This window comes from Artemia franciscana, chromosome 13, assembly GCF_032884065.1.
Source record: "Artemia franciscana chromosome 13, ASM3288406v1, whole genome shotgun sequence".
NCBI classification, from domain to species: Eukaryota; Metazoa; Arthropoda; class Branchiopoda; order Anostraca; family Artemiidae; genus Artemia; species Artemia franciscana.
The window spans coordinates 25,093,445-25,120,953 of record NC_088875.1 but is presented as its reverse complement, the minus strand read 5'-3'; the positions used below and the strand labels follow the sequence as shown (position 1 = coordinate 25,120,953).

At 35.2% G+C, this 27,509-nt stretch overlaps 2 protein-coding genes across 2 annotated transcripts; one reads left to right on the top strand and one right to left on the bottom strand.

The window, feature by feature from the left end:
* Positions 1 to 258: 258 nt before the first annotated feature.
* On the top strand, positions 259 to 9,404 carry LOC136034709 (kinesin-like protein KIF21A). The gene is made up of 3 exons (XM_065716045.1): positions 259 to 663; positions 2,310 to 2,417; positions 9,255 to 9,404. The coding sequence occupies exons 1-2, from the start codon at positions 337 to 339 to the stop codon at positions 2,415 to 2,417; spliced, it is 435 nt and encodes a 144-aa protein (XP_065572117.1). The 5' UTR covers positions 259 to 336; the 3' UTR covers positions 9,255 to 9,404.
* Positions 9,405 to 16,138: 6,734 nt separating this feature from the next.
* Positions 16,139 to 26,765, bottom strand: LOC136034708 (tether containing UBX domain for GLUT4-like; the record flags this gene model as incomplete). Its single annotated transcript, XM_065716044.1, is given in 2 exon segments — positions 16,139 to 16,589; positions 26,585 to 26,765. Coding segments are annotated over 2 exon segments (200 nt in total), but the record flags the coding sequence as incomplete, so codon positions are not given.
* Between the last annotated feature and the right edge of the window lie 744 nt (positions 26,766 to 27,509).

The following is a 27,509-nucleotide window of genomic DNA, read 5'->3' as shown; positions in this document are numbered from 1 at the left end:
TACGTAGCTGAAATAATCAAACTGGGTCTGTTTTCTTTAGGGGAGTTTGGGAGGGGGTAATTAAAAAAAAAGAAAAAAATAAGGTATTTGTAACTTACGAACGGGTGATTAGATCTTAATGAAATTTGATATTTAGAAGCATCTGGTGCTTCAGAGCTTGAACGTTGATGACAAGTTCTATGAACGTTGAACGTTGCTTCTATGAATGTTGTGTTTATTATATTTGTGCATACTTGTGTTGAACGATTTCTACTTTATCAATATATTTAAAATCAATATATATTTGTAGGTGACGCTAATTCAGTAGCACTAGCAGAAATAAATGATAAAATTCGAATGAACGAAGAACTTTTAGAAAAATTAGGAAAATCCCAGGAACGCATCCTTATGATTATGCAGCAGTACGAAGACCGACTTGACTCCTTGGGATCAAAGATTAAGTCCCTCGAAGTTGAAAGAGACAAGGTTTTAAAAGAAGGTGGCGTCGAGCCCACCTCATCTTCTGAGATCAAGAGGCACTATGAAGCTCAAATTCAAGAAATGAAAAAAAGTATTATACATCTCCAGAATCTATTAGCTCAACAGAAGAAGGCCTTAGCTGATCAAAATAAGCTAGAAACTCAGTTGAGTCGGCGGAAAGAAGAACTGCTAGAATTAAAACAAGTAAGCCTCTGTTCACTTTTGAGCATACCATATGAGTTCTTGGCTCTTCCGACCTCGTTACAAGTGCCATTAGAGCTCTTAGCTCTTGTTTTGTTTAATATTTATCTTTAGTTAGTTAGTTTAGTTTTTATTTAGCTCTTCCGACCTCGCAGTTACCCTTCCTTAATCATCCTCAAATAGCGATTCTTCTTCACTTAACAGTTATATTTATCTTGGGTATTTTTGGCTAGCGGTCGCTTTGTACTAGGTTGCAGCTATTGCTGTATCCATGAGTTGAAGGGATATACGGAGATTTAATTTAAATGTTATGTTAAATTATAACAAAAGATACCAGATATTCAAATTGGCTTTCAAATGAGCCCTTAAATAGAGCTTTTTGATATTGTATTGTCCCTCAAGCAGTCGAGGACAAAAAAGGAAAATGAAAGAGGACACATCAGTGCTACCAATGAACAAAAGTGATTTTCCTTTTTGTTCAAGGCAGGGGACTGTAAGTCTCCTCTATAGGGTTTTCGCCCATGGCGATTCTAGTAGAATACTTTCTGTTTTGATTCAATGCCAATTTTTTTTTTCAAGCTATTTTTGAAAATTCTCATAAATTCGTTTCAAAAACAATATTTGACTATTAAGACTAATCGAGATAATGGTTATCATTTTTTTATCAGCTACATTTTTTCTCTCTTGCCAGTTATTAAAATCCGTTTTCAATTTTCGTTACAATGGACCGTTGTTCCTTCTTTAGTGCGTAGCAGCTACCACTGCAACCATAATCTAATGAACATCCGCCACATTAATGAAAAATATTTCCTTGCCTAAAGACCAAAGCCCACAGCATATTTCTTGTTACTTATACAAAATCAGGAATAAAACTCTTGGCCCTAACGAAGGCTATTTTAGGGTTTTTTTGATAATTTCCAGGAATTTTCATTTATTTAGGAATCTTCAGTTATTTTAAAGGAGTTATAAGATGAATTTCACTAGGGATCGTTGGGATCCCAGTTGCATGCTATGGAGTATTTCTGAATTAATGTATTGAAAGCTATATAAAATATGAAATGGGTCAAAGTTTAAGAGGGATGAATTCAAGAAAATATATAGAAGGGCTCGTCTGGCATCTTGGGAAGAATAGTAAAACCAAACCAGTCAATGAGGCTCAGAATGCCAATACTTCAGCCTCAAAAGGAGTCTATTGAAATTAAAAAAGAAATTGAAGTTGACATTGGTATTCTGACTGACAAAAAAAAAAAGATAATGACGCAAGTAGTAAGAGCTATGAAAGTATGTTCTCTGCAGAAAAAGAAACCATTGAGGCCGAAGACCGTCGTGATGCAAGATTATCATCTGCAAATGCTGATCTATATCAGCATTTGCCGGTGGAAAATACAACTTCAGCTGGGAATACCCAAAGATGAGATACTTCTAGTTTTTAATAGAAAACAGCTTAGGAACGACGACAAAATACCAGATTCTAATTGCTGAGATTTATTTTATCGAAATAACATATCTTTATTACCTTTGTTAGGGTGGAAGTTCAGGAAATATCGAGAGATAGGCTGAATTAATTGCTTGAATTAACTCCGTAAATAACGCTTAATATTCTGTAGATGCATTTTCTACTGCATTCTAATTATAATTAAAATTTACAGAATGAACGAGGCATGTTATTCAACCTGTGGAATGCGTATTGGCAACCACTTGGCAACCTCATAAGTTACGAAATAGAGGAGATAGACCGCAGATATTTCAGTGCATAGGTATTTTTTCTTATAACTATTCTTATTATCTTATTACTACTTATAGCAATTTTTGACTATGTATAATTCTTTATACTGCTAATGCTAATTAATGATCATCACTTTACCCCTATTACTAGTTTAATTTCTATTTTGTTGTTTAATTCGTCTGGGGGACGTATTTCCTTCTATTTCTTTTTTTTTGTATTATCCGCTTATGCAAAAAAAAAAAAAAAAAAAAAAAGGCGAATGAACATTGTTCTTTAATACTTTGTGTTTGCTGCTAATACTAATAGTGTTTTCACACTACTGAAATAGCCAATTAAATCGATAGATGTCTCTTCTGGAAGCAATTTTCTATCAACGTGAGTTTCCCAGGAGTGTGTTTATCTTAGGGGCAAGTTTTTGGGGTTCTGTTCCACCGAAAGTGAGGTTTCTTAGTTACAATATGTCGAAATATAAGTTTATAATTTTGTAAAGGCTCTTCTTGTCGTTTCAAATAATTTTTTAATTGAAATTTACTGTATGAAATGTTTTTATCACTTCTCGTCCAAGTGAGTGTAAAGAGTTGCCAATTTAAAAAATCATGCATACCATCTGATTATTTGTGCTAGGTTTAGTGGCATAAGAAGCGCTCGAAGATGCACACCAGGTAGCAGAGAGCAGAGACCCTTTAATTGGGTGTCTACGGAGAAAGAAAATTGGTACTTATGAACAAGGTCGCACCAACGGGAGGGGGGGCTAGGGCATTTGAACCACCACCGAAACGTTTGTCGGATCTATAAATGCAGGAAAAATCAACATAAAACAAGTGTTCATCCGTTTTTAAAAGTTTTTGTAACTCCTCGACAGAAATATTTTCTAGCAGAATTTTCTATGGCAAATTTTAGGCAGAAATCGGGGAAGGATTTCCAGTCAAGATTTGAAAAATAAACAAAAATTGAATATATAAAACAAAATTTAAAACTTTGGCAAACTGAAGTTTTCATCCGTTTTTAAAAGTTTTTGTAACTCATTAGATATGAGTTTTCTCAACCCTTGCTTTTTTAGCTAAAGTTTTTTGTTTTTTTTTATTGCTGTCGCAGTCCTTTAAGAACGATCTCTGGAACACCCGCGGTGCAAAGTTCGAAGTTTTTTGTTTTTTTTTTAACGTGTTTTTACACTTTAGAGTGAACATTGAGAATTGCTAAATTTTGAAATAATTTCTGTTCATCTGAAATTTTTACCTTGCTCTTTACTTTCAGTTGCAAAATTCTGTTCAAAAAAATTCTTCGTTTGGTTATTCAGCAAAACCAACCGGTTACTGACACTAAATTATAAGCCAAAGGGTTGTGGGTTTCTTATGCATAATACATGAGCTGTTAATAGACTCGCAATATTATATTATTATCAAACCATATCAGCAGTGTGATACTGCTTAGAAATTATTACTTCATTATGTTTGATGGGAAGATACAAAAAATTTTGCAATAGAGATTATAGTGACGTACAATCCCTACTTATACTTACTGACCTACCTATTAAAGATATTGCCCTGTGAATTATTAATTCAGTAGGTTTTTTATCTTAAGATCTCATGTTGCAATAAGAATTATAGTGACTAGGACGATTATTTTCGATTGTGAAGTGAGAGCTGGTAGGATGGTAATTAAACAATGACTGGGCCTATCTTTGTTTGTCCGGTGTTGATTTTTGTGCAGCGGCATATAGCGAAAGATAAGGACTCAATCTTTCCAATTGCTTAAAAGTTTTTTTTGGAAAAGATGCAATTAAAAATGCGACGGAGACGTGCAAAAAGGCTTTTCAAGTGGACAGTTTTGAAAAGCGAAGAGGTTCGCACCCTGCTATATCTTTCCCATGAGATATTTACGATCTAATTAATGGCTAAGTGCAACAAGATGAACCTCCACCGCTTTTTATCATTGTAGACCCTTCGGATTTGCCATCGTTTCTAAATGATAAGCCTACGATTGTGGCTTCACGCTTAAACGAGTGTGTTCGTATTCTAAATGTCTTGGTGAAAAAGCAAGAAACTTGCTCACTGGTTCCAGTCTCTGTTTGGCCATCAACGTCACCACATCAAACCCCCGCCGTTGCTGTCGTGCTAAAAACAGTCTTGCCAGTATTAACGTGCATAACCCGAAGAATCAACGTGAATTAATGCAAAAAATTGGCTGCGCAGATAAAGTAAAAAAGATGAAAGAAAAAAAGGACTTGTTGTTCATTTAATCGATGAAGAGTCGGCCATTGCAGAAGTTCCAGCCATCCCCCTCGCCACATTAAAAATTCGTGCCACAGTTATTAAAACTGAACATGCCCGAATTATCAAGATTGATCTCGATTATGATGTCTCCCAGATTCCAGGGCTTGATAGCAGCGTTGCAAGTCTGAAAAGGTATGAGAGTTCTGGAATAGTGCACCTGAACTTTGAAACTAAAGAAGAGCTTGATATTGCAATTAAGTTTGACATCAAGATTGAATTTTGCCTTTTCCGAGTGACTCTGCCAATTGAAAGGCCCATGCAACCCCTTAATTACCAAGGATTTCGGCATTTTGTAAGGGACCGTAAGAACCCTGTAAAACGTAATAAATGTGGAGGGGATCACACTAACAAGAACCAAGCATGTTCTTCTCAGATTGTGAAGTGCGCTGATTGTGGAGGGAATCATCATAACAATAGCTTGGTTTGTCTGGAGCTTAAGAAGCACCTCCCTGTTCAAAGGGCCTCAGAAAGATTGAATTCATCTGTCCGTGTTTAATTTTTAAGTTATGACGATTTCTAATTCATCCGTGTCGTTATTTTATCAAAATTTTACTGGTGCTCGTGACAAGCTTCTAACTCTCGAAAGACTGATAATGTCTCATAGCTAGAGCTCTCGCATGACCCAAGTTCTTTAATTGGCCCGATAAACTGATATCTGGCCGTCTGATATCCAGTGAATAAAAAGTTTTTTTGCTCTCTTTCTGGACATGCCTGGATGAATTTTAAAGGGAAAACGAATAAAAATCAAGAATAAATCTCGGCTTTTTTAGTTGATGTATATATATATACATATATATATATTTATATATATATATATATATATATATATATTTATATATATATATATATATATATATATATATATATATATATATATATATATATATATATATATATATATATATATATAAATAAGTTGTCTGTGTGTGTGTGTGTCTGTCGAGTGACGTCATGTTTGTGTGTCGACTGACGTCATGTTTTCGACTGACGGAATTACAGACCGTGACATCGGGACACAAATGACGACCGGGACACATGGAGTATAAATGACGACCAGGACACAAGTAAAAAAAAAACTAAAAAAAAGGTAAAAACTACAAAAACTAAAAAGAAAAAAAAACTTAAAACTAATAAAAAAACTAAAAACTAATAAAAAAACTAAAAAAGAAAAAAAAATAAAAAAGAAAAAAAATGAAAAATAAAGGAGAAAAACAAAACAAAAAAAATAAAAAGAAAAAAGAAAAAAAAATAAAAAAACTAAAAAACTAAAAAACTAAAAACCAAAAAAAAAACTAAAAAGAAAAAAAGAGGAAAAATACAAAAATTTATTTCATCATATACCATTTCAAAAACGAATGTATATACAGACCGGGACACCGGGATACAAATGACGACCGGGACACAGGGAATATAATTGACGACCGGGACACAGGGGCACAACTACACCGGGGACGCCGGGGGGCACAGGGGGATATATAAATGACGACGGGGACACAGGGAATGTTCGATTAGCAATCACCATCAACAAAGCTCAAGGGCAATCATTAGAATCATGAGGTATAACTAAAAAAACTAAAAAAAGGTAAAAAACTAAAAACTAAAAAAAGACCAATTCAAAAACGAATGTATATACAGACCGGGACACCGGGACACAAATGACGACCGGGACACCGAGACACAAGGAATATAAATGACGCCCGGGACACTCAAAGAGAAATCACAGACTGGGACACCGGGACACAAATGACGACCGGGACACAGGGAATATAAATGACGACCGGGACACAGGGACACAACTACAACGGGGACGCCGGGGGGCACAGGGGGATATATAAATGACGACATATATATATATATATATATATATATATATATATATATATATATATATATATATATATATATATATATATATATATATATATATATATATATATCACAGGTGGGACATAGGGACACAACTACAATGGCGCGTAACGACTTACGCGCGTGGGGGGGGGGGGGGCAGAAGCGCCCCCACCAACTAGGTGTTGGGGTGGCGCGCTGAATTATTTCATCATATACCCATTCAAAAACGAATGTATTCAAGCCGAAGTAGCTGAGTTGGTAAAGCATTATGTTCCAGGTTCCAGGTCCGAGAGGTTACAGGTTCGAACCTGGGCTTTAGCATTAATACAAAAGAAGAAAAATAACTAAAAAAGCTAAAAAACTAAAAAATAAAATAAAAAAAAGGTAAAAAACTAAAAACTAAAAAAGAATAAACTAAAAAAAAAACAAAAAAAGGTAAAAACTACAGAAAAAAACTAAAAAGAAAAAAAAAACTAAAAACTAATAAAAAAACTAAAAAAAAATAAAAACTGAAAAAGAAAAAAAAACTAAAAAAAGGAAAAAAACTGAAAAATAAAGGAGAAAAAGAAAACTAAAAACCGGGACACAGGGAATATAAATTACGACCGGGACACTCAAAGAGAAATTACAGACTGGGACACTGGGACACAAATAACGACCGGGAGATATAAATGACGACCGGGACTCTCAAAGATAAATTACAGACCGGGACACAAATGACGACCGGTAAACAGGGAATATAAATGACGACCGGGACAGAACTACAACGGGGACGCCGGGGGGCACAGGGGGATATATAAATGACGACGGCAACACAGGGAATGGTCGATTAGCAATCACCATCAACAAAGCTCAAGGGCAATCATTAGAATCATGAGGTATAGATCTGAATACGGATTGTTTTTCCCATGGACAATTTTATGTTGCATGTTCAAGAGTCGGTAAACCTGACAATCTATTTATATGCACAGACAATGGGACATCGAAGAATGTTGTATATTCGCAAGTTTTACGTAGTTAAAAACATATACATATATATCTATCTATATTCACAGGTGGGACACAGGGACACAACTACAATGGCGCGTAACTAATATGGCGCGTAACAACTTACGCGCGCAGGGGGGCTTGGGGGGGGGGGGCACAAAGCGCCCCCACCAACTAGGTTTTGGGTTGGCGCGCTGAAGTATTTCATCATATACCAATTCAAAAACGAATGTATTCAAGCCGAAGTAGCTGAGTTGGTAAAGCATTATGTTCCAGGTTCGAACCTTGGCTTTAGCATTAATACAAAAGAAGAAAAATAACTAAAAAAGCTAAAAAACTTAAAAAAAAAAAAAAAGGTAAAAAACTAAAAAAGAAAACTAAAAAAAAAAAAAAAAAAAAAAAAAAAAGGTAAAACTACAAAAAAAACTAAAAAGAAAAAATACTAAAAACTAATAAAAAAAAAAATAATAAAAACTGAAAAAGAAAAAAAAACTAAAAAAAGGAAAAAAACTCAGAAATAAAGGAGAAAAAGAAAACTAAAAACCGGGACACAGGGAATATAAATGACGACCGGGATACTCAAAGAGAAATTACAGACTGGGACACTGGGACACAGATAACGACCGGGAGATATAAATGACGACCGGGACACTCAAAGATAAATTACAGACCGGGACATAAATGACGACCGGTAAACAGGGAATATAAATGACGACCGGGACGCTCAAAGAGAAATTACAGACTGGGACACAAATGACGACCGGGATGCTGGGAATATAAATGACGACTGGGACACAGGGACACAACTACAATGGGGATGCCGGGGGCCCAGGGGGATATATAAATGACGACGGGGACACAGGGAATGTTCGATTAGCAATCACCATCAACAAAGCTCAAGGGCAATCATTAGAATAATCAGGTATAGATCTGAATACGGATTGTTTTTTCCATGGACAATTTTATGTTGCATGTTCAAGAGTCGGTAAACCTGACAATCTATTTATATGCACAGACAATGGGACATCGAAGAATGTTGTATATTCGCAACTTTTTTTTAACTGATAAAACTGGAAATTTGAGACATAAAAGAAAAAAAAGTGCAGTCTAAAATGTCTAATTTGAAATTTCTATTCATTTTTAATTTGTTATGTACCATTTTTCCTTTGATTATGAGTTGAGTTTTTTAGTAGTAGAAGTAGTAGTAGATGTGTCTTGCTCCGTCTTATAGCCATTTTTTTGCTTCTGAAATTTATTTATGGCTTATTGTTTGTCGATTTTGTCCAGTTTTTTTCTTTCTTTATATATATATATATATATATATATATATATATATATATATATATATATATATATATATATATATATATATATATATTTATATATTTATATATATTATATATATATATATATATATATATATATATATATATATATATATATATATATATATATATATATATATATATTTATATATATATATATATATATATATATATATATATATATATATATATATATATATATATTTCAATTGGCCCCTCCTCAACACCTTGCTCTTTACACTAAAGTTTTTAATTGTTTTAAAAAGTAGAGTCGTGAGAAAGAGTCAAACTTTAGCGTAAAGAGCCAGGCGTTGAGGAGGGGTCAACCCCTTTTATAGACAGAATAATTTCTGTTCGTTTTAAGTTTTAATGGAGCTCCTTACTGGCAGTTAAAAAAACTTGTTTGTTTTTTTCAAAAAACTTCTTTCTTTTTAGGTTGTACCGAGTGCCTGTCCAAGTGCCTGGCCAATCCCAGAAGAAGAAAAAAAAAATTATCTCTGCAGATTTATTTTTTTTTTTAGTTATTTTTTTGTGAAGATGAAAAAGTAGAATTAACCAAAATATGACTGTTTTTAATGCCTGAAATCATTTGTTGGCATGCTGTAGTTGATAGTTCTTCTTTCTCTGATAGTAAATTAATATGTACTGGTCGAAAAAAACGCTACACCGTTTTTCTAAAATTGGAAATCACTAGTCTTATAAGCAAATGTGTATGGGGGGTTTAGTTCTCAGGGGGGGGGGGAGGAAATTCAAAAGAAAAGATAGCTATGGTATTTTTTTTTGAAATTACGGTAAAGATTTGGAGATTTCAGACGGATGGGATAAGGCAATATTTCCGACAATTCAATTTTATTTCCTAAGAATTGATAATTAAAACATCATATCTTTTATTTAAACTTTTTCAAACTGGACAAACTATTGTAGAAACACACTTTTGGGCAACCAAAAAAAAGTGCTTTGCAATTAAATAAACTACAATAATAAAGGTAAAAAAGGGCCATAAATATTTTAGACTTTTTAGCTTGTATCAAAAATAACTTATCTTTTCTAAACTTACTCGTCACTAAGCAATTTGTAAGTCATACAGGGTGGTGTAAAAAATTTCGTCCCTTCTTTCGATACTATTTTGCTGCTGCTTTTTCAACGCTGAGGAATAGCCTTTGATCATGTGATTACTGATTGGTAGCGAAGAAACAAAACCAAAGTGTTGCTCTCGCAACACTTAAGACGGCGAAGCCGGACAAAGGTTCCCGCGACACTTCACGTTGCCCGGGCAACGTAGGTCTAGTTTTTATTGACATAATCTTTTTCATAGAAAAAAAATATATAGTTTGTATCATTTCAGTTTTTTTGTTCTATAAGAATCCATTGTATGGGTTGCTATTTGTATGTTGGAGAAACTTTTAGAAAAGTTCCATCAACCATTCCTGAGGCGTTTCCGATGCATCCGCTTGACAACATGTGTGGGCATAGTGTGTTTCGATTTAGTTCCATACAGCTTCTATATATTCCAAATTTATCGCCTTAATATCCTTAGTTTTAATAGCAGTAGTAGTGGTAGCTGTAGAATTAATTCTAGCAGCCTAAGTTTTAGTGGCAGTAGCAGTTAAAGAGGTAGTAATAATAGCAACAGTAATAATAGAATGAGTAGAAGCAGAAGCATTAGGATGCAAATATTTTCTTTTGGTTAGTTAAAAATTCATTATAACAAACCCTTTTAGTTTCAACTTCACACACCTAACTGTTCTTAAGATATATCTATTACACCCTTTTGATAACCTATATACAGAGGGCCAGTTCTGATTTAATTTAGCTTTCCCTCTCAAAATTTCTTGAAAATTTAACCTTCATACCCTTAGGTATAGTTGTAATAGTAATCTGAGTAGTAGTATTGATATTACCAGTAATATAATGATCAGTCATTAATCTTATTTTAGAGCAAATTTGTCTTATCTTTTTTTAAACAAAAATATCTGTTTTGCGTTCAGTTTCCCTTTGAAGACTCAACAGCCATCCTACAAAATTGTACGACAAAAAATGTTTAAAATGTTTTTACTTTTTCAACTTTAATAAACAAAAATTAGTGAAACTTTAAAGAATATATATCAGTATAGATAGATAAGTGTATTTCAAAAACCCGTGGGCCATATACACAAAAATATAAATAAATAACAAACAAGCAAGGAAATTAACAACAGTACGAACACGCACAAAAAAACAGAATTCAACGCAAAAAGTACCTAATCTAACTACAAAAGAAATTAATCATATAAAACTTTTTCTTCTTATTAAAGATTTATCTATATATACTCCCACTCGAAATATTGTGGTTGGGTTACTATTTTATAGAATACCCGGAAGCATCAAATTAATCCCATGCAAAGAAATTTTCCGTAAATCCAAGAGCACCGGGCATTTCCGGAGAAAATGATCCAAGTCTTCATCATCATCTTTACAAAGGGGACAAGCATACCGCCTATCAGGACCAACTATCATTTTATTTTTGTCGAACCTTTTTTGCCTGTTCTGGATTGGAAGACAATTTGCCCTAAGCTGAATCCAACGACGTAGAATCATAGCCGGTAAGTTAAATTTAAAATAGACGTCCTCCCCAAAACTAGGTTTTGCCTGATTATAGTGTTGTAGAATCAAAAACCAGCCCTTGCCAATGCTGAATTTCCTGACTCTCTACTATAAATCGTACCTGGCTTTCTAAATTTGATGGTACATCACGAGAGCAAAGACCATTATTCCATAAATAAGGCATCCCTACTTTTTCTAGTAATGATTTAATTTGGGATGGCCACGAGGTTTTTAAACCACATTTCAACATCTCTTCATATGCCGCTCTTACTAGTCTATCTTCATTACTCTTAGTTATCTTCAACCAGAATCTAAGCATTAAAATATACCAACGTAGCTTTAAAGAAAACAGGCCCATATCACCTTTCAGAATCTGTGAATGAGTTGTCTGATGTAGACCAAACACTCTTTTATAATACTGGAGCTGAAGGGACTCCAGTTGCTGCACCGTTTCTCCACCCCATATATCTGCTCCATATTCTATCACGGGTAAAATTTTTGTGTTAAATATTCTTTTATGCATTTTTAGGTTTTTGATCCCCATTATCGTCGGGTTTCTAAATATAGCTGACATGGTATACTAAACTGACAATCCACATTCATTTTTTTTTCAGCAAAGTGCAAATTATGTTCTAGTCTTGAGAAGGTATGGGGGTTGTCAAAGACATAATTTCCTGACCTTTCAGATACGTTGAACAAAATAGCTATATCAAAATTTTGATGTGATGCGTTTTGGGAATCAATGGGCGTACAGGGAGGGGGGGGGGTGTTGTTGTTGCCCTCCAATCCCTTTGACCAATAAAAAGGGCACTAGCCCTTCCAATTTCCAATCGAATTTGTACGACAACAAATGGCGATTCTCATAGTTTTTATCAGATGCATTTCGTGAAAATACGAGGGTTGGGGGATATCTACCCTTCGATCGCTCTGTCTTGAAAAGAACACTAAAACTTCTGATTACCAAGCCGGATAGGGGGCACCAAGGGGGTTGCCGGATACTATGGATATATAAAAAACTAAATTAAAAAGAAATTTGTCGGTAATTTTGAAGCAAACGTTACCCGGGTCTTAACCTAGCTTAAATAGAAAGTTGATGATAAACACCGCAAGGTACATCAAAACAATACACAATAAAAACATATACAAGTACAAATTCACGAGTTTTTTGTTGTTGTATATAAAAACCAATGCTGGAGTAGATTTTCTTTTAAGCAAAGCATGCAGTTTTATTTACCCTTCGGCTTTCCTAAAAATGGCTCACTAATTGCCATAGTAAGTGATATCCCTCCACCATTTCGGTTAATAACGCTTCAAAGAAATGTTATCGTTGGCAATTAAATTTGAAAGTATGTTTTTCTTGGGTTTGCCTTAAATACTCGTCATAAGAAACTGAATAAAAAAAAAAAAAGGAAAGTAAGGAGCAACATTAAAACTCAAAACGAACAGAAATTATTCCGCATTATAAGAGTTTGCCCCCTTCCTCAATACATTGCTCTTTACGCTAAAGTTTTAGCAAATTTAAAAAACTTCCTATTCTAATTAAACAGCCCTTGTGTTTCAGTATCAGTTCCTGAAAAAAAAATTGGAAGAACAGTCAAACTTTAGCGTATACAGCAAAGTATTGAGAAGGAAGGCAGTCCATTCATATACGGAGCAATTTCTGTTTGATCTGAGTTTTAATGTTGCTCCTTCCTTCCTATTAAAAAAACTTGATCTCTTGTATCTATTTAGTGATCGTTTTTCAAATAAGGCCATTAAATCTGACTCACTCTTCATGAAAAATTCCCCAAGGCCTTGTTGTTTACTTCCAAAAAGGCTTTTTGTTAAAAAAGCTTAAAGTCATGTTGTTTCCATTGACAACACTGTTTTGTTTGGGCAACATCCGTTTATCCGGAAAAAGTTTAATTCCCTCTTCTTCAGTCCTTGGCAAATCCCAAATCTTCATTTTAACTTCCATGGTCAGCCATTATTCTCTATCACTACATATGGCAAACTTAATAAATTTCATTTATGGTCAGAGAAATCAGTTCTACTCAGATCAAGAACTTGAGTGGGGTTGCTACAATGCATATATACCAGGCATAGTTATTGGATCTTTCAACTATGTTGAATAAAACAACGATCTTAAAATTTTGACCAGAAAACTTTGGGGGAAAAGGGTTAGCTTGACGAGCTACATATTAACTATTCCCCTGAGGGTAAATAACTAATTTGTCATATTACATACTAACTTGATTGCCTTAAATCACTCTTGCAAGCAAAAAGGATGAATCTTGTAGATACTGGTTTCTGATGATGAGAGCTCAGCTTATTGGGCCAACCACATAGTTGGAGAAAACATTGTTCTTTACCCTGCTATTGACAGGTTGAGCTTCAGGGGGGTACTATTACGTTCTTGAGGAACAATCTATCTGGAAAAGGTTTGGGATGATATCCTGGTCACAAATGAATGTCACACTTCCGAGTTCTCTTGTCACCCAATTTACAATGATGGCCTTTTCAAATTTAAGTCTTGGATTACTAATGAAAATGGCTGCCTCTCAAGGGGAACAATGACATTAATTTTGAAGTCTCTAACTTCCGAAACCTGATTAAAACAAATTGCATAGATTCCTTTAAGTTTAAAAAAAATACGGGGCGTAACACAAACCAAAGAGCTGGGAAACTCATTAGTTAGATCTTAGGTAATTTAACATGGTGAAAATTCCCTAGCGTCACTAACATTGTAGCGTCTTTCGACATCTTTAAAAGAATAAAAAAAAAAACCATCAAAACCAGCTGGATAATTGACAGACCTTATTAGTAGTGTTAGAGGACCGAAGCTGAAATTTCACTTGAAGTAATTTCTAATCGGCATTGTTTTTTAAAATTATTTCAAGTCAGCAAGTTTTAAGTACTTGTCGGCGAACCGTCTAGTGCCAAACGAAAAACAGGTCGTACCCGATTGGGATGGGAGGATATCGTAAGTAAAGATTTAAAGGAAATGGGGGTGTAAGTATAGATTAATACCTGGGAGGGTGTAAAGAGGGAAGTTTTAAATAAAGTTCGTGCCTGGGTTGGCCTCAAGCGGTTTGGTGCTGCAGTGACTTGTTAGCAGTAGTAGTATTTCATGTCAAAATCAAATCTTCGCTAAGAAGGCGTGGAAAAATCTAGGCAGGTCAAAGTAGGCTTTTCAAATTTGATTAGGCAATATCATTCCTGACATTGTACCACTTCCTTAACTCTCTTTAACATTTAATGTATCCAAAATAAGACAAGTGGTCAATCACCACAGTTTAGACGGCATTGGTGATTTTCAGCTTTCCAAGGGAAAGAAAGGGTTTCCCCTTGTGAAAAAAAAATCTTTTGTGAACTACGAGTACAGTGCACAGAAACCGTAGCCCCTCCAACTTGAATACGGCCTTGCCTGACAATTTTATAATTGTTGGTTGTCATCTTTGGGGGCTTTGTAAAATTTGACTAATTAGCTTCGCTTATTCATTTATTTGGCTAAATGTGGGCACATAAGACAAAAATTTATTGTACTAAAAACTTAACAACCTGCAACGACCAAAAGAAAATACAAGAAAATCCTTGTTGTTAGCCAGCTAAGATGGGTTGAACGGGCAAAAAAGTATTTCTGTTTTGATGACCTTGCTAATTTAAAGTGTACCTAATCTTTTAGTATACTCTATGTGGTGTAATTGATTGTCTCAAGGTGATTTGTTTTAAATAAGGTATGTATGCATGCAGGGAGAGAGGGTCTTTGGGACCATGAAATGTTGAAGTTCCAAGATGTTAAAAATTCTTTTTTGTTGCCTATTACAAATAAAAATACAGATTAAATATGAAAATATACCCCCTCCCAAGGACACTCTTATAATTATTGCTCTAAATCGCTTATATATAATTTATTGGGTCCTCTTCTGTATTACTATCACCCATTCAGAAACTAATTTTTACAAATGTTAATAGAAAAAGGCTTATAGAAATTAATAAAAAATTCATATAAATTACAAAGAAAATTTTACAGCCATTGATAATGCTAAAATTAATACTGTAATAATTACACCCCTCTCCCCTCTCTCACAGTCTAAGTTTTCAGCTTCGTCAGTCAACTTTGAACATGCGTCATTGCTGACTGATGGCTTACAACCAAGTTACCGACTTACTTCAAATTCCAAAAAATGATTTTTACATCTTTTTTACTATTTGGTAAGCCTAACTAAGGTTATAATACATGTTTGTTTGACCCTATTTTTAGTCATTAAATGGTCTTACTCTTTGATGCCAAACTTTTAACAACACCCTGTTTTAATGGTCTCTTTTTAGCAATATCCAAGAGTACACTTTAGAATATTCTTAGATTTCCACAGATATTCCAATTAGAAGTGACCGGTTTTCCAGCTTTGAACTCACTTCCGGAGCATAAATCCACTCCTCTAAGTTATCAAACTTAAAACTGAAAAAATCACTTCACCAATTGATTGCTTCAATAATTATATTTGAAGTATTGTTCTATTTTATCATTTCGTAATTAGTATTAATAAAATCATTGATTGATTGTATAATTTAGCGCAAAAATGCGGAATTTCTTTTTCTATAAAAAAAAATATTCCAGGACTATGCTTTTGAGCAAGATCACCTTTCCAATTGACTTAACCATTTTATCAGGGTTCTTTAAATAATTCCTTTCTTTAAGATCGGCAAGTGGCAAGTACTCGATAATCTGTAAGTATACAAACAAAATAAGAAAGTTTCACTTCAACAAGCTAACAATTTTTATTAAGATTAAGAAAAATAAAATGTCTATGATTCTCTTTTTTGTGTCTTGACTCAGGAAGCGGTTCCTTGGCTGAGGAGGAGAGACCACACAATGGGGTAGAGGAGCTTAGATGAGCAGTAATTTCGTTTAGCAAGGGATGAGCAAAAAATATAATAGATTTGAAAATGTTAAGGGTTCCATTTCTTTTAAAACATGAAAAGGGGAGAAAAAAGAGATTAAACAATAGTTTTACTGAAAATTAACTTTACTTAAGGTTGAGAACCCTTGGTTTTTATTTACACTTTATAATTATAAGGGGCCACGTCTGCTGCAACGCCTTTTTCTGTGAAAATAAATGCTATCACACAAAAAGACGGCAACAGTGTACAGACCTCACAAATTTAGTTTCACAGAAACTTACTGCTCAGCTCTCAATTTTAGACCTAGAAAAGAAAAAGGACGTTAATCGACTGGAAATAAAGATAGAGATGGAGATGAAATCACCTTTTTGAATCTAAATGTATTTGGAAAACTTCCCTGAAAATGAGGATCAAGGTAAAATAAATGGAGATATTTTCTGGTATGTATTTGTATATGGGTCACAAATAGAAGCATGGTCTCAAACGGGTCACAAACAAAAATAACGGTTAATTATTCAAGTTTCTTTTTTTTTTGTTTAAATATTTTAACTGAGATTATATGAAAAGTTTTTTAGTCTTACATTCAAAAGCTTCTTGGACTATTTTTGACTTAGATTAGGTATTCTCCTCTCACACCACACTGCCGTTCTATGATGAACAAATAAATTTTCAAGTGGGGATAAATCCATTTATTTAGACAGAGAAAAAACAAAGACAAAAAAAAACAGGCACAAAAGTCCAGATATTTCTATCATATATACAGCGATCGTAATCAGTAGAATTACTACTGATGAGGCAGTAATCGATAATCAGTAGAATAAATCTACTCATTTCTGTGAAGTGATTGTGTTATTTTCATCAAGATTCAATGACTTTTAAGGGGTGTTCCCTTTTATGGCACATTTTCTCAGGCTCGTAACTTTTGATGAAACTCATATATTTTAAATTAGCATAAAAGATCCGATTATATCTATTAGTATTAAAATTCTGTTTTTAGGGTTTTGGTTACTATTGAGCCAAACTGCTCCTTTCTTACAATTTGTTACCACAAGCTGTTAGATAGTCTTTTTCAGGGAAAAAGAAAGTAATAGTTTAAATCTATTCGGATTTTCTTTAAAAATTTATAGCTTGGCCTGCTATTTGTATGTTCGAGAAACTTTTTCAACGATTTTTAACAGCATACACCCTTTTAAAAATCTGGACACAAATAGTGGTGTTAAATTTAGTTTTATACAGTTTTGTACAGTTGTTTCATAGATTCAAAGAGTGGTGATTAAGGAACAACAAAACGCTACAACAAGAGGTTGCAACCACTTGCGCTCCCTGGTATTCCATTAGAAAGAGAAAGCTTTCAAAAACTTACCTTTTCCCATATTAAAAAAAAATATCCAGAGAACCAAACTAAACCAAATCCAGGTCCGAAAAAATTTGAAAACTTCTCTTATTCTTATGTTAGTTTAAGGAAAGCTAAAAATATGCTCTAGCTGCTACCGTGATAGTCATAAAAAATTTAAAGCAAGGTTTTCCCAGATGGGAACGTTGGGCGCTAATGGGTTAAGTTAAAAATTATTAAAGCACGTGTAAAAACAGCATTTTGACCGCATTTCGGCAAAACGTCCTAAATTGAGATAAGGAGAAATATCCAAGACCATCCATTTCAGAAATGAACAATATCATCATAAGAAAACGCTCTATCTCTACTTAAGGTTCATTTTTGAGAATATTTGTCTCCTTTTTTCCTGCTTAACGGGGAATTTTACAAAGAAAAAAAATTACATAACTGGTTCTAACGACAGGAATCTTCAGAATTGATCATTTGGAACTGGATTGAGCACTGGAGGTCAATATACTGATCAGGCGAAATTGATGAAACCCTATAAATTCGTTTAGAAGAAAAACTAACGCAGAAAAACAATAATGCCTAGACACTGTCAACGAGTGATGAGAAAAATATCAATTATTCTTGATCGCCTACTTTCACAAACATTTTTTTTAAAGGGTTTTCTTTAACAGAAAAAAAAAAACAAAATAAAATTTCTTTCAGATGCCTCAAAGTCTGTCGTTTCCCTCAGTTCAGGATGCTCATTCACATTCAAAAAGATTCTGACGCTAACTTCAAGTTTGCTGTTACCCGTTGCCTCTAGTTCTCATACAGATTTGACTAAAGAGACACTACCTACCAACTCCGCCAAGGTTCTAAAAGAAGAAATTCAACTTCTCAACAAAAGATTGAGGTCAAAGAACCAAGACGAAGTTCCGACTTCAATACAAAAGTAAAAGGGGGGTGAAGTTACTCGTCGACTTAACATTGTGCTTCTTGCCCGGTTTCCCTGGCTTGCGGTGAGCCGTCAAAAAGAACACGAGGAACTTTGGTGTAGTCTTCGTTTCATAATGAGAATCTTCAATAGCCACGGAGGGTGGTCGGCTGTGTTTGGGGGTTGTGGGCAAAAGAAGGGTCGCTTCGTCTTAAGACCACTGAAGGACTACTCAAATCTGACTGGAAAAGATGGCGCACTTAAATAACATGTCAATTCATAGTATCATATGAATTACCAGTGTAGAGCTGCAGTGCTTTTAAAGCTTAGTTCAAGCAAGACCATCAAGATGTCAGGAATGCCTTGGACTCTGAAATAATAAAACAAATAGAGTAGATCCGTGAACTATTTACAAGCATTGTGGAAGCGTATAAACTTTGCGGGGCACAAAATATACCCCTTCGCGGCCACCGGGACAATGGTAAACTCAATAATCAGTGCCCTAATGTAGTCGCAGCAGAAAATGATGGTAATTTCTGTCACCTACTTCGGTATCGCGTTCACGGGGGTGATTTGTTGCTTCAAAGGCTTGTAGATACTGCACTTGGAAACGCAAGAATCCAGTGATAGACAGACAAGGGAACTCATTGTAGTTGCGTGTCGTTATGTTTACAAATCAGAAAAGGTTTACGTTATCCAAGAAGATCCTGATGCTGAAGTCAACGCCTTTCAAACCTTATCGAGGATCGCTGAAGATGAAAAGGCAAACACCAGCCGAAACTTCCGGGGAAAGGCTAAATGGCAAAAACCTGGGCAGGCTACCTTTAAGTTAAGTCACCAAATTCGGCTTACATATGACAAAGTGCGTCGACCAAGGATATGACAATGTTGTTAGCATGTCAAGCTTGGTAAATGGGGCTGCTAGCAAAATAAAGGGCAGTTACCAACTTACAGATTATTTTCATTGTGTAAGCCATGTCACTAATCTTTTGTGCTCGAAGATAGTTTCTGTCCCAATGCTACGGAATGTGTAAGACGTCGTACGAGAAATCTTTTCTCATTTCAGCTCGATTGCCAAACGATTAAGGCTTCTGAAGAAACATGTAATGTCAGACATCGGTAGAGCTGAGACCCTCATTGGCCTTTGTACCACAAGATTTGTAGAGTGGCATGAGGCAATTAATGGGTTCTGGTATTCCTTCTCGTCTAGTATTTCCGCTCTGGAGTAGATAGAAGGCTAGCTGAACCGAGAGACCAGCAGTAAAGCACATCTACTTTGTTCTTGCATTAAGAAATCAGACACTTGATCGGACTGATCAGATTGAATTCGTTTACTTCTCTAATGAAACCATTGGCAGAGTCACTTCAACAAAAGGACGGTGATCTTGTCAGAGCTTTAGAACTCATAAGCAGCCTCAAAACAACATTAGAGGAAATGCAGGCTTGAGCTGAAACCGAGTTCCAGGCTCTCTATACGGTGGTCGAGAACGTGGCAAAAAATGATGTTGCCATGAAAGTCGTCCAGCTACACATAGCCTCGCGCTCTGTGTACGAACGGAAGTACCGAATCTGGATCCAGAAAGCCATTACAGGATGGCGGCATTCATCCCAGACCTGGTTGGCTTTCTCCTTGATTTCTCGGAAAGATAAACCTCCCATTTTGATCATGCGGCAAAACTTTTATCACTAATTCCAACAATTGTACATAGCAAGAATTGGGACGATCGGAAGGAAGGGTACGAGAAGTACAAGGACCCTCTAAGTGGCACATGTACTGAATAGAAAATGTATTCCAGATATGGAAGAGCCACTGGTCGAACATAGCAACGGAGAAGCCGAAGACGGCCATTTCGGCTCTCAACAGCAGCCAGGAGTAGATTTTCCGAAACATCCTTGCATTGCTGACAATCCTTGTAACGCTTCCAGTTTCAACATGTGAGGCAAAAAGAATTTTCTTAAGGTCGACATAACGTGTTCTGCAGTCCGAAGCACAACATCAGAGGAGAGGTTAGAGGTGCTGTTGTTTATGCTAATATACAGGAACGAACTGCCAAAAACAGAAGATGTAATAAATTCTTTTGCCATGAAAAAAGCTCGGAGGCTGAATATTAAGCTCTAGTATGGCCTTCTCTTTCTTTTTGTTGAATTTTTCGCACCTCATTGAAATAAATTCAAGTAATTGTGGGCATCAAGCCATGGCTCATTGTAGAAAAAACCAAAACAGATAGTCCGATTGACTGAGAGGCAAATCTGGCATTAGCCCCCTTATTAGGATTGTATAAAAATGATGTTAGTTCATTTGTTAATAGATATGTCTATCTAGTACCCATCCATACGTCATTCCTAGGGCAGAAGAACTAAGGCAGATAGTCATAGAACTTATAGTTTTCCAAGTGTTTGGTTAAATGGCGTGGGTAATCGGCGGGAATAAGTATAACTCTCTTATTGGACTGATACTTGTTTCTTAACTATTAGAAAGGCACACCTGCGTAGAGTCTTAGGTAGGTTGACCAAGAATTAAAAATTGATATAGGACCGTCAAATTCCCGAGAATGAGAGGTAAACAAGGCACACCTATCTGTGGTCCTAGGCAGGATGAGCCAAGAATTTAGAATTGACACAGGACCGTAAATTTGCATCGAATGATAGACAAACAAGCGGAAGTCAAATTGCACCCATCCGCAATGAGTAACAAAAAAACTGAATTAAAATAAGTAGTTATGTGCATCAAGCCATGGCTCATTGTAGAAAAAAACAAAACAGATAGTCCGATTGAGTGAAAGGGAAATCTGGAATTAGCCCTCTTATTAGGATTGTATAAAAATTGTGATAGTTCATTTGTTAATAGAAATGTCTATCTATTATCCGTCCATGAGTCGTTCCTAGGGCAGAAGAACTAAGGTAAATAGTCATAGAACTAAGATAACCACAGATCTTATAGTTTTCCAAGTGTTTGGTTAAATGGCACGGGTGATCAGCAGGAGTAACTAGGACTATCTTATTTGACCAATACTTGTTTGTTAGCTTTTAGAAGCCCACACCCACCTAGTCTCAGGCAGGTTGACCAAGAATTAAACATTTATATAGGACCGTTAGATTGCCTGGAATGAGAGGTAAACAAAGCGCGCTTTACTTATGGTCTTCGGCAGGCTTAAGCAAGAATTTAGACTTATAATAGCGTCCTTGGTCGAGTGGCTCCCCCCAAGATTTGTTTCTAAATCCACCCCTGGGACATAGTCAGGAGTCAACCCAAAAATCTCGATCACCCCTTAGTTCTATGACTGTCTATCATAGTTCTGCCCTAGGGTGGATAGATGAAAGACTATTTATCAACAAGTGCAAATGACATCATTTTTGCAGTCATCATTTTGATGTCAAACAATCCTGAAAAAGGCTTATGCCAGCTTTGCTTCTTGCTCAGACTATCTGTCTTAGCTTTATCTCCAATTAAAAAAAAAAATTCAACTAAAAGTAAGGAGCAACATTAAAACTTAAAACGAACAGATATTATTTTGAATATAAAGGGGGTTACCTCCTCCTCAACACCTCAATTTTTACGCTAAAGTTCTTCAATACTTTTAAAAAAGCTTCATATTGTTCTAGTTAAACGACCCTTGTGTTTCAGGAGTCGTTCTTTAACAGTTAGGACAAAGTTCAAACTTTAGGGCAAAACAAGAGTGAGGTATTGAGGGAGAGGGAACCCTTTCATTTGAGTATTAATTTCTGTTCGTTTTAAGTTTTAATGTTGCTCCTTACTTTCAGCTGAAAAAACTTGTCTTTTATATTTAATCTCTGATCTTTTTTTAAATAATCCCAGAAAATCTGGTTTATCTCCACAGAGAAATACCCTCCCTACAGGAACATCCTCTAGGAAAGTCAGGCCCGGAGAAAATTTGCCCTGGGCAATTACCCTTAGCAACTCCACATATAAAATCGAGACGGAAAAGAGAAAGCAAGACATATAAAACGAATTTTGAATTGGAATTCTTGCAAATCCCCCCTGATAAGTTCACCCCCTAGCAACTTTCCTCTCCATGGAAAAACACCCAGCAAAAAATCCGTCCCCATCCCAAACTAAAATGTATGCATACTTTCCAAAAACAAATACTATGCGCAAACAAAGGGCAAATTTTATAACTTAAGATATTTTCTCTGGGACTGTGGGAGAGAAGGTCATACTATAGCCAAAGACATAGTTATTGGGCCTTTCAACAAACAAACAAAATGGCAGTCTCAAAATTTTGATTGGACAATTTTGGAGAAAAGGGGGCGGGGGTTGGGCCTAGTTGCCCTCCAATCTTTTTAGTTCCTTAAAAAGAGCACTTGAACTCTTAATTTCCGTTTGAATTAGGGTTCTCGCGATATTTAGTACTATTAGGTTGATAAGATCACCCTGAAAAAAAAGAAGCAAAAAACAAAAGCAAATAAACAAGCATCCATAATCTCTTTTCTGGCAAAAATACAAAATTCCACATTTTTGTACAAATGAGCTTGAAACCTCTACAGTGGGGGTTTTTGACACGCTGAATCTGATGTTGTGATTTTCACTGCGATTCTATGATTTTAGGCGTGCTCGTAGCTCGTAGCCGTAACTGGTGAGACTAAACTTAATGAAAATTTCAAAACATTATAATAAGCCAATTGTTTTTATATAAGTATTGGTATTCAAATTCCATTTTTAGAGCTTCGGTTGCTATTGAACCGGGTTGCTCCTTGCTAACAGTTCGTTACCGCGAACTGTTTGGTTAGCCTTGGCTTGATGGGAACGAGATTCTTTATTAAATTCTCCTGGTAAATTAACTCAAAATTGCTATTTTGAAGACATTTCTTATGGGGACTGAGATTCCACTATTTGTGGCCGATAATGACAACTTTGGAATCTATATATGCATAATAAATAGATCAAGCGAAAATCCCAATGTGAAAATCTGCTTGTTCAAGGTTGCACTCATTGAGCAAAGATAACAAGATTTGTCACCGAGCATTCCAAGAAGTGTCACAGAATTTATAAAATGGAGCATAGATTGCAAGAAAAGCAGTCGAGAATCCCGGTAAAGGTGAAAAAGAGAAGACAAAACCACACTTGTTTAAGAAAAAGCTGTGTCAATAGAAATGGGCCCGAAAAAGTTGGAATTATCACTAGCAGTTCAAACAAAGATAAACAAAAATCCACAAAATAGATCTGAGATTACAAAAAAAAGGTTCCTGTTAAAAAAAAAAAAATCTTGTGTATAAAAAAGGTGCCAAGCACTACAAGAATGAAGCAGCTATTCGTGGCCTTAACTGTCACTGTGAATACCAAAATACAAGTATCACCAAAAATGCAGGAAATGGAGTCGAAAATACAGTAAAGTAGTTGACAGATAAAAATATACAATAAATTAGTTACATTTTGAAAAAGTGGTGCAAAAATCTTTTAAAATGGAATGGATGATGCACTAATTGGAACCTTTATTACTCCTTGAAACTTAAGCTTCCCAAAATGAAGATTTAAGGGTTCCCCTTTGTGAAGATATTACCTTTATTTGGGATACCTTAGCGGAGAAGACAGAGGACCTTGTAAAAAAAGGCTTTAGCGAGAAATAAATCAATAATGTTTCAAAAGACTGCGATACTTGATAACCACTATTTTTTTTTATGATTATTGCCTATTTACTTTTAGCTGTCCAACAATTCCTAAATTACGAAACTTCCTCACTATCTGATCTGTTTGATTTATTAATTAAAAAAAAAAGATAAGAACACTAACAGGAAAATCCTAAAAGCTTAAGATGAACTTTTATGTATATAACGTTAATGTTAGGATAATCTCGTTGAAGAAATTACAGGGAACAAAGATTATAAACATCTTTTTTGAGAGACATGGTTTCATAATTTCAATTAAACTTAAAATATACAGTCTCTTTGAATAAATTATATCAGTCGCAGTGTATCAAACAGAAAAAGACAAAATTACTTCCCTATGATTCTATGTTAAAAATGTGCTTTAGCTTCACTGATTTAACTTCGTGACCCTTTTTTTGTGAGCGAATCTCTCTATCCACTATTTCTGGAGAGACAAATGGCCAAACTCTTTTAAATATCATTTGCTTTATAACCTTAAGAATACGTTTAAAACTTTAAACAGAAATAGAAACAACATTATATTCGTGCTGATTGTTTTTCCTGCAAAAGGAAAAAAACCGGTTGATCAAACAGTTCGTGGTAACGAACTGTAGTAAGGAGCGACCCGGCTCAATAGTAAACGAAACTCGAAATAACGGAATCTTGATGCTAAAATATACATAAAAAGAATCAGATTTCCATGCTGATTTCAAATATATAAGTTTCATCAAATTTGGTCTTTGTCATCAAAAGTTACGAGCCTGAGAAAATTTGTCTTATTTTAGAAAATAGGGGAAAACACCCACTAAAAGTTACAGAATCTGAACGAAAATCACACCATCGCATTCAGCGCATCAGAGAATCCTATAGCAAAATTTTCAACCTCCTATCTACAAAAATGTGTAATTTCGTATTTTTTGTCAGAAGACAAATCACGGGTGCGTGTTTATTTGTTTGTTTTTTTCCCAGGGATCATCGTATAGACCAAGTGGTCCTAGAATGTTGCAAGAGGGCTCATTCTAACGGAAATGAAAAGTTCTAGTGCCCTTTTTAAGTGACCAAAAAAATTGAAGGGCACCTGAGCCCCCTCCCATGCTCATTTTTTCTCCAAAGTCAACAGATCAAAATTTTGAGAGAGCCATTTTGTTCCACATAGTCAAAAACCATAATAACTATGTCTTTGGAAATGACTTACTCCCCCAGAGTCCCTGGGGGAGGGGCTGCAAGTTACAAACTTCGACCAGCGTTTACATATAATAATGGTTATTGGGATGTGTACAGTCGTTTTCAGGGGATTTTTTTTTTTTGGTTTTGGGGGCGGGGTTGAGGGGAAGGGGCTATGTGGGAGGATCTTTCCTTGGAGAAATATGTCATGGGGGAACAGAAATGCAATGAAAAGGGAGCAGGATTTTCTATAATTGCTATAAAAAAAAACAATGAAAAAATAAACATGGAAAAATTCTTTCAATTGAATGTAAGGAGTACCATTGAAACTTAAAACGAACAGAGATTATTACGCATATGAGGGGTTCTAAAAATACTTTAGCATAAAGAGCGAAGTATTTAGGAGGAGATAAATACCTCGCTCTTTATGCTATAGTATTTTTAGTAATTTCAACCATTTATTCTACGGCCTTTCTGATTCAGGGGTCATTCTTAAAGAATCGACACAAAACTTACGATTTAGTGTAAAGAGCGAGGTATTAACGAGGGTACAAACCCCCTCATATACATTATAAAAATTTAAGAATATAAAAGTTTGTTACGTAAGTTATTTCTTAAGTTACGTATATTTTTTACTAATAAAAAAATTCGTTAAAAATTAAAATTTATAGTTGCCTTTTTGTATAACCGAAAAATTGCATGGCAACTAGGCCTCCTTCCCCATCCCATATTTCTCAAAATCGTCTGATCAGAACAAAGAGAAAGCCATTTAGCCAAAAAAGGAATTAAAAATGTAAAATTCATTTTAATAAATAATCATCTGACTGACCGTGTTTCAAACAATAAGCAATACGGAGAATCTGGTTCTATCCCGCATTTAGAGCTATAATGAGGGAAAAGTTGAGATGGCTAAGACAGGTTTTGCGGATGAAGGATGACAGAATGCTAAAGATCGTCCTTTTCGGCCATAAATCGAAGGTCCAATGAAAATAAAGATTGTCCCCAAATGGGATGGGAACAGGTATTGAAAAAGGATTTAAAGAAAACTAGAACTTCTTGAGAGGGTGTAAAGAGGAAAACTTTGAAATGATTGAGATGAAGGAAGAGCATACGCAGCTGTCTTAGCCTCAGGCGGCTTGCTGCTGCAGTGAGTTGTTAGTAGCAGTAGTAAGAAATAAAAGTAAGAGTTAACTCTGTGCTTTGACCCTGAACTCTCCAAAATGTAAATCTGGCCTTACTCAATTGGCTTCTCAACACTCAAGTACAATTGCTTACCTAATAAGTCCTTGTCCACCAATCAGTCCTAAGCTCCTTAAAGTTGTTTTTTTCATTTCTGACTGCTTTACTTCAGTCTGAACATAAATTAGGGATAGATCCTTTTCATCAGAAACTTCAAAAAAATCTGTTTTGTCAGAATTTTCGGCTTTCAGCACTTCCAGTACATCCCAGAGAGTTACTAGAACAATGTTTATAATTGGAAATTAGTAAATGGAATAGGTTTCTAGAGATCTTTATAAAATTGAATGTAGATCTCTTGGCTTAGAGGCTCAATTTTTTTTGTTTATATTGATATTCATTAGTTTTCGCATCATTTTGATCTTTTCATGTCTTTTTTCATTGGCCTTAGGATAGTTTCTTTACTAGAACTTTTCTTTTTCCACGATGCCTTTTTTCTTGTTTTGTTTTCTTTTTTCTCTTCATTTTGGTAACTTGGAAGTCATCATGTTTCCATCTAAACTGCTTATTAGCCCTCTCCTTTTTTAGATATTACTTTTCGTATTATACATAAAACAGAAGTTTCGAACATATTATCTAACCTTAAACAAGTTTCCGTACCGTGGCTCGACGCCATTATTTTCACAATTAGAGTCAGTTAAGTCCCCAAAACCACGAGCAATATACGATTTTGTTTCTTTTTTACGCCTGACAACTGAAAGCAAGCGAGTGCTGTACACAGTTTAAAGAATTTGTATGCAATCAGCGGCTTTTATCAGAAGTTGTCAAATTTTATTTGCAGTTTGGGAAGATTACTGTTTTGTATCACAGCCGGGGATCGAGATGAAACTTTCAGGGTTTTTTACAGGGAGAGGGCAGGGACAAGGAGACTCAGAATGTTTTTTCTGGAAGAAAGGGTAAAACAATTTGTTTTGCGATCTTCACAAATAATGTACACACTATGTGTTTTTCTCTCTTTGGCTAT